The sequence below is a fragment of the Arachis stenosperma genome, chromosome 2, assembly GCF_014773155.1.
Source record: "Arachis stenosperma cultivar V10309 chromosome 2, arast.V10309.gnm1.PFL2, whole genome shotgun sequence".
NCBI lineage: Eukaryota > Viridiplantae > Streptophyta > Magnoliopsida > Fabales > Fabaceae > Arachis > Arachis stenosperma.
Genome location: NC_080378.1, coordinates 98,329,684 through 98,341,855, shown reverse-complemented (window position 1 = coordinate 98,341,855; position 12,172 = coordinate 98,329,684). Strand labels below are relative to the sequence as shown.

Here is a 12,172-nt window from a genome sequence, read left to right as displayed (position 1 = left end):
GAAGAAATTAAAGTTGTAATGAAAATTAAACGCATTGAATCCATCCCTTCCAACCTTATTAAAATTGGACAAATACCGGCATGTTTTTTCTTTTCTTTTTTTTTGTAATTTTGTGTAATATATTTAATATGTATATATATTTTGAAATTAAAATTATTTATGGTTATTTTTTATATACATCTCTTTTTGTTATCTACAGTATTCTTCTTCAGTAAGATAAATTAAAAACTAATGGAGTTTTATTTAAAAATTTATCTTAACCAATAAATTGTTATTTATACAAGACAAAATTAAATCTGTTTCAATACTTATTTAAATAGACTAATAAAATAATTACTATATTAAACTATATTAATCTAAATTGGTTAGTTTATATATATATATATATATATATATATATATATATATAATAAAATATATAAATATAAATGGTCTTGAATAATTTATTATATATAGTTTAGAACCAAGAAAGTTTCTTCTATGATAGGGGAAACAGAATCGGGAGTCATATATATAATCTCGATCGATTTTCATACTATTTTAATTATTTATTCCAGCTTTCTTAAATCAATGGACGAAAGAAATGACTTCTTTTTATATGGAAATTAAATAAATGAAATCTAAATAGTAAATGAACATACATTTGAAAATAATTAATTAATAATTATATTAAATCAGATGTATACTAAAATTGACTATTAATATAAAATATATATTAAAATATAAAATATATATTAAAATTAAATTAAATTATATATAATTATATATATAAATATATAATAATTAATTTAATTTTAATGTTTAAATATTATTTTTTATTAAATAATCTTCACTGAGACATCATAATAAATCTATCATTATCCAAAAAATAATATATAATATCCTATATAATACAATATTAATTAACAATAATTATTTGTCACCAAATCATGAATAATGTAATTATAAGATATATTTAGATAATATATAATGGTGTTTTAAATTAAAATTATATTGTTACCAATTAGAATAAAGGAAAAATAATTATGATTTCAAAACAATATTAAGATGAAAATATTAAAAAATAATTTCAAAAAAGAAAATAAAGACAGAAAATAGTTTAAAAAAAAAGAAAATAAAACTCAGTTTAGTTTTATTGAGTGACAGATAAATTTTTTTTATAAAATAGAGATAAAATTTAAACGCTAGACTTTATTTGAAAAATGTTTCTTTTATATATATTTTTTAGATAATATGGAATACTTTTTTATTAATATTTTTAATATTAAAAATAAAAGAATGTACATAATGGCAATTATTGGAGTCAAAATGAAATGAATGAGATTCTCCAAATAAGAGGAAGAATATAAGTAAATAGTAGAAAATAGAAATAAGGGAAAGAAAAGGAGGGCAAAAGAGTCAATTAAAGTGGATTGTCACATGAAGGCGAACATGGGGAAAATCAAAGCAAAGCATAAACACTATATATATGAAATGAAACCATGAGAATATAGAAAACGCAGAAATTTAGCACAACACAAATTCACATTCTCCCACTTCCCCCTCAGATTTCGGAAACCCTCTCTCTCGTTCTCTCTATCTTTCTTTCTTTCTCTCATTTCAACAAAAACGCTTTCTCCATCATTGTTTGCAAAAACCGCAAACCGGAAACAATAAACATACACATTTAGTTAACTTCTTATATTTATTTATTTTTTAAAAATTAATTATTATTTGTTTTTTTATTGTGTTTGCTTCGGCATCGGTCACCGAAACAAAAGCCACGATGTCGTCCGGCGGCGCCGCCGCGAGCTCATCAAGCACAAGCCCAAGGGTCGCACCGGGCCCCACCACCACTCGCCGTCGCGTCGCCGACTCCACCACCATCAACAACAACAACCTCGTCCTCGTCGACGGCGACCCCAACCCCCAAAACCAACCGCAACAGCAACAACACTCTTCAAGCTTCTCCGATTTCTCCGACAACCGCGACGACGACGACGACAATCCTTCGTCGTCGTCGTCGTTTCCGCACCACCACCACCACCACCACGCGCTGCACCCAATCACGCGGTACCTGGTCCACCGCACGCGCCACCTGCCGGTGGAGTCGCTTCTGGTGCGGTTCGAACACGCGTTCCTGTGGATGCTGGTGACGATTCAATCCATGAGGAGCGGGAGGAAGATAGGGAGGAAGATCTTGGTGGCGATGATGGTGATGGTGGTGGTGTCGCTTTTCGTGAAGGTTTCGATGATCGGAGGGATGGTTGAGATGAACGGAAAGAGCATCGAGAACGGGCAGTTGATATTGCAGAGGTTCAAACACGATTGGATATCGGCGCAGAAGGTTGTTACGGAAACCGACACCACGGAGACTCAAACTTCAATGCCCAAAAGGGTTCTTGAGAGGATCGAAGTAAGTCTTCCTTTTTATTCTATTCTAATTTCTTCTTCATTCTTCACCCTCTTAATCACGTTTCTGGAAAACTGTTTTATTTCAACACTTAATGTTTGTGTTAATACTTAATAGATAACTAACTAATTCAATTTTTTTAAAAATAGAGGTTTTGTGTTGTAAAATGATTTTAAGGTGAATTTAAGATTAATTTTTTTCTCGTGTGCGTTTAAAAGGGAATATACTTTAAGCTTGTTTTCTCATTTTCCTTGTCTGGGTTGCTCAAACCCTTTTTGTTTTCTTTTTTTTTTTATCAATTTGGTGGGAAAAAAGCTGAGGTAGAAAGATTATAATAGTGGTGATTTTGGCATTTTTTTTCAAGCTTTGGTGATTCGGTGCATTTGATATTTTTAACAAAGTTACAAATGAAGGGATCGTTAAAGCAGATAAGATTCATCTCTCTAGATTTTTTATTTATTACAATATTTCGTTGATATCGTTGGTTTTATTTTTAACATTTTTGCAATATCCCTGAGAGGTTAGCCGTTACTGATTTTTTGTCCCTTTCCCTCTCAATCACGTTTCTACCAATAAAGGTATTTGTCTTTTACCCTCTTTTGGGGAGTCACAGCTTTTTTTCCTTTCCCCCTATTTTATTACTTTTCTTTTTTGGAGACAAAGTTTAGTGGTTAAATAAATAAAAAAGGTTAAAAAAAAGTGCTAATTTGGTTGTTAACCATTATTCATCATATTGAGTCTCGGTTTAGTTTGGTGTCAAAAGTAATTACTTAACTAGGAATGAATCTAACGATTGTGTGCTGCAAAGTCGTTTTTATTTTGGACTTGTGATTTTCTTGGTGTTGAAGTTTTGGTTTTGTGATTAAGTTGAATTGTCTCGTAGTAACATTTGGAAGTTTCTTAGGCCATTTTTTCTTTTCAAAATTTTGACTCGTTATTAGAACGTGTCAGTTTGTATAGTGGGCGCCTACTGGCAACACGGATACTGAAAATTGAATGGGTAGTGTTCTAAGTGTGGTGGCTCTGACCAATAAATTTAATTTATTTTTTTTTTGGTTCAATTTTTTAATAGATTCCAGAAATATGGAGGAAACCAAATAGTGACAACTATTACAAATGCATTTCCAGACCCAAGAATCGACCCAGTATGTATATTATATATTTGTCTTTATATGTTTAGCTATACTTATTGCGTTTGATTCACTTGTCTCACTTGTAATTGCACATTTTAATAATTTCAGAATCAAAAAAGACCAATGGCTATCTTCTTGTTCATGCCAATGGTGGATTGAATCAAATGAGAACTGGGGTAAGATTTAAGAAGACTCTTAATTTTGCTTTGGTTATCTGATTAGATGTAAATGTAATATATCACCTAACCACACCACAGGAAAGATTAATATAATTTATCCTGTAATTTGATACAAAAGTGAGTCATTTTTTCTTTTCCCAAAATGAATATTGATATTTATGTTAATATGCTAATCCTATGAAGCTTGATTAAAATGTAGATATGTGATATGGTTGCCGTGGCAAAAGTGATGAATGCCACACTTGTTCTTCCTTCCCTTGATCATGATTCATTTTGGACTGATCCAAGGTAAATTCCCAATTCCAGTTTTTTATGTATAAAGTGTGACATTGATGATTTTAAATCCTCATGTTATCAATTTTCCAAAAATATAACGTCCCTAATACATTTCAGTGACTTTAAAGATATTTTTGATTGGAGGCACTTCATGAAAGTTTTGAAAGACGACATTGATATAGTTGAGTATTTGCCGGTTAAGTATGCATCTGTCAAGCCACTTCTCAAGGCCCCAGTTTCTTGGTCAAAGGTGTGTTTGGGAAACAATTCTATTCCGCAATGATTCGGCTCTTCTAAAGTGAAAGCTATGTTTTAGGGAGTAGAGTGCAACAGGCTCGTTAGAAAATAAATAAAAAGTTGTTGTTTTCAGATCGTGCATATGGTTTGTATCTTATTAAGTTTCACATTGTTGATTTTTTCATCATCAATTCGGATGCTGTAGACTCTTAGATTCCAAATCGAGTTTATGAGTCGAGTTTTATGAACAAAGTTTAGCTAAGCTCAGTTTAGGTGGTCTCGAGTTTGATTACCTTGAAACAATTCTTGCTTTTCTTAGTGGGTGCAATGGTGGCTTAGATGCTTCTTCATTTTGCAGGCTAGTTACTACAGAGGAGAGATTCTACCACTGTTGAAGCGACACAAGGTCATACAGTTTACTCACACGGATTCTAGACTTGCCAACAATGGCATTGCTTCCTCAATTCAGAGGCTTCGATGCCGTGCCAATTACGAAGCTCTCAGGTACACAACAGAGATTGAAGAGCTAGGAAGGACACTGGTGAACAGGCTAAGAACCAATAATGAACGATATATTGCCCTTCATTTAAGGTGTTTTCTTGTTCTTCACTTAATTCTCTTTGCTTATTTTTGTCGTCTTGTTGGTCTCACCAAGTTCAGTAGACACACAAGATAGAAATAAGGCAGTAAGATTGTGTCACTGTCTTTGTTTCTATTTTCTCCAGTTTTTGGATCAACTAAAAAAATGGACAAATTTGTATCACAACAGAAGCATTTTCTGCTTCTGCATTATATCTATTGTTTGGAGATGGTTACTGAACGAGGCATTAAAGTTTTCTTGACTCTAGTTATAGAGTGAAGCTCTGCTTTTTCTTTTTTGTTAATTTATTTACAAGACTTTAATCAACAAACAAACTAAGGCTTCCTACTTTGTTTTTGCTTACTTTGTAGATATGAGAAAGACATGCTAGCTTTCACTGGCTGCAGCCACAATCTAACAGCAGAGGAAGCAGAGGAACTAAGGGTTATGAGATATGAAGTGAAGCATTGGAAGGAAAAAGAGATTGATAGTGTGGAGAAAAGATTGCTTGGTGGATGCCCTATGTCACCTAGAGAGGCAGCCGTTTTCTTGAAGGCAATGGGGTACCCTTCATCGACGACAATCTACATTGTCGCCGGGCCTATATATGGTAGCAATAGCATGGCAGCATTTAGGGCAGAGTACCCTAATGTCTTCACTCACTCTACTCTTGCAACTGAGGAGGAGCTGGAGCCTTTCAAGCCATACCAGAACCGGCTCGCCGCCTTGGATTATATCGTGGCATTGGAGAGTGATGTGTTTGTTTATACTTATGATGGAAACATGGCAAAGGCTGTGCAGGGCCATAGGAGGTTTGAAGGATTCAGGAAAACTATCAATCCTGACAGGTCAGTTCACAAAGTTCTTTTAGAAATGGTACCTTAGAAATGTTGCAACAAATGGGACCTTAGAAATTTTTACATGGAAATGGTATTTCTCACTGACGTATAATCTTTTTCATTTCTTTTTCAGATTGAATTTTGTGAGACTGATTGATCAATTGGATGAAGGTTCCATGGAATGGGAAGCATTTTCTTCTGAGGTCAAGAACTTGCATTCTAATAGGCTAGGTGCTCCTTATCTTAGACAGGTAGGCGAGTCGCCAAGAATCGAGGAGAATTTCTTTGCGAATCCCTTCCCCGGTTGTGTATGTAACAAGTCTCAGGAGATGATCACAGCACTGAAACTTGATCATCGAATCGGCCTCGACTCGCAAAGATAGTACACTGGATGTTTTGATACGTAGTTAAAATTGGTTGGGGTTCTTCACAATGTGTATTATGTTAAAAATGGCACTGTATTTAAGAAAAGGTTAAAAAAAGGAAAAAGCTCATTCATGTTGTTATGGTGGGAATGTTGCTTCTTCCTTTGTTTCAAGCCAAGTTTGATGTGGCTGCTGAAGAATCTAAAGGGACATTTGTGTTAGGGTTCTTCTCATTTCACTAAAAAGTATGAGTTTCCGTTTTAGGGAAGGAACAGATAGAAGGTTTTTTGTGTATAATCAATACAAGGCATAGATTAAGATTATAGTGTGGGAGATTGGCATTTATGACGGAATTACCCTCGTGGAAGTGGAGGGGATTATAATGTATTCATTGATTCTTTTTTGAGAAAAGCAATCTCCAAATGGAGCATATAGTTACAATTCTTCAAGGATGTAACATTTGAAACATAGGAAGTTTTTTCCCCATTGAAGTGTTTTGTGTATTATTTATATTGTTTTGCAACAATCTGCCTTTGAGTGCAGTAAAGAATGTACAAATATTTGTAATTACATTGATTTATTATTCGTTCTGATATTCGTTGCAGCTATCCATAGCTTATACCTAACAACAAATCTTGGTAAGACAATTATATACATTAAAAATTAGTTACTAAATTAAACAACACTTATATGTTATATCGACAAATAAATATATAATCTCTAATTTTTCATCGTATGTATAATTTAAAATTATTTTCGTTAGCGATATATACTTTCAAATACCATTTTGGTATCTAATTATTATTATTCTTGTTTTCGCTTTACAACGTGTTTCCTTGTAGTTGGATTAAGGAAACAATTTGGATACTTACGTAAAGGGGAAATTGATAATTGAACCATACATCATATTATTCATTCTTTCTTTCATAACAGAAGCAATTCTTTTTGTGTGTAAGATTCGTTTAGTTGACTCAATTTGATGCCATTCGAAGCGTACGTAGTAGCCATAACGGAAGATACGGAATCGCAATGCAAATTTAGATTTCTTAAATCAAATTTTCAACCCTTACTATTCATTTTATCACCAAAAATTAATTCTTGCCATTGTTTATTTGGCTACCCAAATTAATAATGCTGATTGGTCAGAGTAAATTTTATAGTGCGTTTGTGCAGTATTTTTATCCTAATATTTCACATTAAGAAAAGAAAAGGAAGTTGCTTGTTGTAATAGTTTAAAGACTATATATATATATATATAGGTGGAAACTTAGGTGAAGTCAACTTCATGTGAAGTTGATATCTGAAAGCCGTTAAATGATTTGACTAATTTAACTAAATTTTCATCTTACGGCTCTCAAGTATCAACTTTATGTGAAGTCGACTTCACCTGAGTTTTCACCATATGTATATATACTTGAAATGAAAACTTTATCTCATAGTTTATCTTTTACTAATTATTATTTACTACTAAACTTTTTTTTATATAAAGAATCGTTTTTGTCCTCAACATTTTGAGATAAATTTTAAAATTGTCCATAACATTTAAATCATCCTATTTAACTTCCTAACATTTTAAAATTGGCGCAATACTGTCCTGCCGTTAGAGATCTGTTAACAAAATTGACGGCGGAATAAAATTGAGACGATTTTGAAATGTTAGGGACTTAAATAAGACGAAAACGTTGGAGATAAAAATAATACATAGAAATAAATTTTAATTTTATCTTTTAATAATATAAATTTTTTACAATACATAGTTATTCAATTAATTTTTAAACACATCTAAGTAAATTGTACATAGTTATTCAATTTATTTTTTTATAATTTTACTCTTAAAGACTTTTACTTATCATAAAATATTTGTAGAATGATTAGTACATAAATTTGCGCAAAAAAAAAACGAGCATGATACATATACAATAAAGTATAAATTGTACCTTTTGTCTTTGATGTATCGAAATTTTTAATGTTTAATTTAGTTAAATTTTATTTTTAATTTTAAAATAAATTTTAACTTTATCTTTCAATAATATCAATTTTTATGGTAGATAATTATTCAATTTTTTTTATTTTACTCTTAATTACATTATTTTTTTAAGTGTATTTATTTTTTATTAAGAACAAAATTAAAAAATAAATTAAGTAATTATTTGTCATAAAAAGTAAAATTATTGAAGAAAAAATTAAAATTTATTAAAAAGTTAAAAATAAAATTTAATTAAATTAAACATTAACCAAGTTTGGTATATTAGAGACAAAAATATATCATTTATACTTTATTATATATATACATACTCTTTCTTTTCTTTTTCCAAAAATTTATATACTAGTTATTCTATAAGTATGAGTAAAAATTTTAAATTAGTAATACAATTCATCTTGTTAAAATTCTTTATTATTTTATTTGATTTTGTAATTTTTTTAAGAGTAATATATTATTTTTGCCTTCAATATTTTCATCATATTTTAAGTTCCTAACATTTTAAAATTATTTAAATTTTATCCCACCGTCAATTCATTAACAGATCACTAACGATAGAACAACATTAAGACGATTTTAAAATGTTAGAAACTTAAATAAAATTATCTAAATATTAGAAATAATTTTAAAATTTATTTTAAATATTAAGAACAAAAACAATACTTTAGCCACTCTAATTGAATTCCTTAAATCTATCCATCATGGAAGGACGGGGTGAAAAGAAAAAGGGAGACTAAAATGCAGAAAAACATTTTTGTTTAGAATTGATTGGTTTTATTTTTAAGGATTTTTTGTGGTAAGATTTGTTTAAATGTTTAGTATTGCTACTTCTATTAAATTAAATATAGTTGGTTCCTTAGCACTTATTAATTGTTTAGTGCAATTTTCTCATATTAAAGATGCTTGGTTGCTTAGCACTTGTGCAAAAAGAGAGAAAATTGGAAATATATAAACTTGACAAAGTTTATATAATAAAATTTCTTAGTCTGCTCTGTTGCTTGGGAAACAGAAAAGTACACAAAGTCGTCGTCCACGCACTTTGCATGAAAATATAAATCGTGTAACATCCTTTGCTTTATGGAATTGGTCATTATCAAAGTTATTTAGTGTAACTTTAACTAATAATAATATGATTACATAATTGAGTATTTTTTTTAACGCTATATTTTATAAGAGTTTAATTTTATATATTGACATTCGTCTAATTTCATTTATTCTATTCTTTCAGATAATTATTTATATAATCAATATAAAAAATAATTATTTTTATTAATATAATATGACTAATTCTGTAGTGCCTGTAATTTTAGTGGTGAAATTGTTGAAATTATCTTTTATGATAAGTTTTAAATATTAAAATATTATTTATTTTTATATTTTTTAATTTAAATATTAAATTTTATCTCATTTTAATAAGTTAAATTTCCTAAATGCACGTATAAAACAGTTTTTTACTGATCGTGATTAAAATTAAATTTTATATAAGAGCCTACATGTTAGAACCATATCTTTATGGGTCTTGTTATTTCCTAAAACATCCTTATTGAATTTCCCAAAGCTGATCCATACGAATTGTTGACTGCTAAGAAACTTGATTAGCTGAAGATGACTTCAAGTTATAAATAAAAGATTTAATTAAGTTTTTTTTTTTTTAAAAAGAAAAGAAAAAGTGGGTCATTATTGGGAGGAAGAAGTAAAGAATGGCAAGTTGACATGATACAAAGAATTTCTATAACGAAATCAGAGTGTTTTTCCACAAAATTTGATCAATTGTCTTGTTTGGTGGGTGATCACAAACGAAATAAATTAAAATGGTACTTCCGAGAAATGAAGCAAGTAGGTAACTAGCAATTCAACATGGAAGGTGTAAAGAAACAAAAAGAAATATTGGCATTCCTTGAGCAAGAATTTCGTAGAGAAATTATTTATATTTACAATATTCTAATAAAAATTTAATTAAACCTTAGAATATAGTGGGAAGTGCACTTACTAGAATTTTTTATTTTAATAAATAAATAAATTATAATAATTACCGAAATAAATATTTTAAAAAATAATTACCGAAATAAATATTCTCCTCTTATCTTGTTTACACCGTAAACGAAATATATGTAGTTTTTCAATTTTTTTATAACTGTAAACGAGATATATATATTTATAAATAATAAAATATTATTTTTAAAAATAATAAAAAATATTAATACTTTTAATTTGACCAAACTCTTAAAAATAGAATATTTCAAATAATAGAAAAGATAAACCGTACATTTTAAATAAGAGAGAGGATGGACGGTCTATTTAAAATAAGTACATTAACACGTTCAATTTTCATCAATAGAAAATCAAATTATTGTCATAGTATAGTCCTAGACCAACATATAACCCTATCGATCAAATTTTGATATAGTTGTCACAAAGTCAACCCAATAAAAAGTAACCGAGAGTATTGGTCTCGGGTCGTCCTTAAGAGAATGAGCAAACATGTGCATCAATATTGGTTAGAATTCCGAGGTTGGGAGTCATAAACAAGAATTTAAACTACTAAACTTATCATGCAAGGAATCTTAAGGTGCAAGAAACTAAATCAGAGCAATTAAAGTAAGGTGTAAGTAAATGCAATCCAACAAGATAGCGCATAAAGCTACTTCTATTCTAAGACTAAGTGAACAACTAAACTAACTATAACAAGAATCAAGCAATTGCGATTTTTGGGTTTCAAATATGAATTATAAAAAGGAACTCTTGGCTAGGCATAGGAATTTGGGGTCGCCTTATCTAATAATCATATATTGACAATTATGAGGAACCAAGTCCATTAGGTCTACTTCTACAAATGAAGTATGTCAAATGGCTTGGTCAAATTCAACTCATAAGTCCTAATTTACCTACTAATTGGCTTAGTAGTAGATTAGTGTCTATGGGTATCAATTTGACCACTAAGAGTTCTCAAATCACCAACTCAATTAGACCTAATGACTCAAGTTCACCAAATTCCCTTAGCATAGGCCAAGAGTATAGAAAACTACTCTATAATCAAAGGGAACATTTCATCAAACACATGGTATGCACTAACTAAAGACATATTCAAATTGCAAATTAATTGAAAATTACAAGTACCCACTAACAATTATCAATAGGAAACAACTCAAATAACACCATCAATCATAGAAAACATTAATGCACTAAGAGGAATTCAAAATCAACAAAGTTCATAAGATGAGAAGAAAATGAGAAAATGACAAGAAAACACAATTCCAACACAAGATCTAAACAAAATTATAACTAGAGAACTCAAATTAAGTAATTGAAACTAAAATTAACAAGACCCAATTCAGTAAATCAACAAAAGGGAAATCAAAACAAACAAGATCTAGAGAGAAGTAAGAGTTTTTCTCTCTAGAAAATAAGAACAAAAACTAGCTAAAATTATTATGTATTGTGTGAATGATTGAGTCCTCCTTCTCCTCCTTGGTTCCTTGGGTCTTTTCCATGCAGAATTGAGCTTAGATTGGGCATGGAGCCTCTCAGAAATCGCCAGCCACGATTTCATTAATGATGTCACGTGCTGGGCGTCATGCGTGTGCGTCATATGAGCTCCTCAGACCACGCGTACACGTCAGTGGGATTTCGCATCACCACGCGAATGCGCTAGCTCTTGCGCGTGAGTCCCAGCTGCATGCATCCACGTGTGCGCGTCAGTCATGCATGCGCATCACTGCCAGTTTCCCAAAGCTTCATTCTTCATGTCCCTTCCACTTGTACATGCATCCTTTTCATCTTCTAGGCCATTCTTGCCCTATAGATCCTGAATCCACTTAACAAACACATCACGACATCGAATAGTAATAGAAGAGGATTAAAAATAGGTGTTATTCTTGTGTGAACAACCTGGACGTAACCTCAGCTACAGGAGTTGACGCCGAGCTTTAGCCTTTAACGCCGAGTTTTAGCCTTCAGCACTAAGCTATAAGTTGGAATGGTCCGAGCTTCTCGTCCAGATGGATATCACATCACAGAGAGTACGAGTAAAGGGGAAGTGTAATTGCAAAAGGCACTCCAATGCTTAAGTTAGTACTGAAAATTCAGTGTGTCCCTGTTGAGGATAAAACATCGTACCTTTATAGGTGAAGTAAGATAGGTCAGTTACGTTCTTTATCTGAATTAATGAGTAATTATTAGGTTTAACAAGT

The 12,172-nt window shown here is 30.8% G+C and overlaps 1 protein-coding gene across 1 annotated transcript; it reads left to right on the top strand.

Annotated features, from left to right (window-relative positions):
- The first annotated feature begins 1,508 nt into the window (after positions 1-1,508).
- Positions 1,509-6,594, top strand: LOC130961177 (O-fucosyltransferase 19). Its single transcript, XM_057886912.1, has 8 exons — positions 1,509-2,395; positions 3,465-3,537; positions 3,634-3,701; positions 3,904-3,992; positions 4,098-4,230; positions 4,576-4,808; positions 5,169-5,645; positions 5,770-6,594. Exons 1-8 carry the CDS (start codon positions 1,766-1,768, stop codon positions 6,017-6,019), a joined length of 1,953 nt encoding a protein of 650 aa, XP_057742895.1. The 5' UTR covers positions 1,509-1,765; the 3' UTR covers positions 6,020-6,594.
- The last annotated feature ends 5,578 nt before the right edge of the window (positions 6,595-12,172 follow it).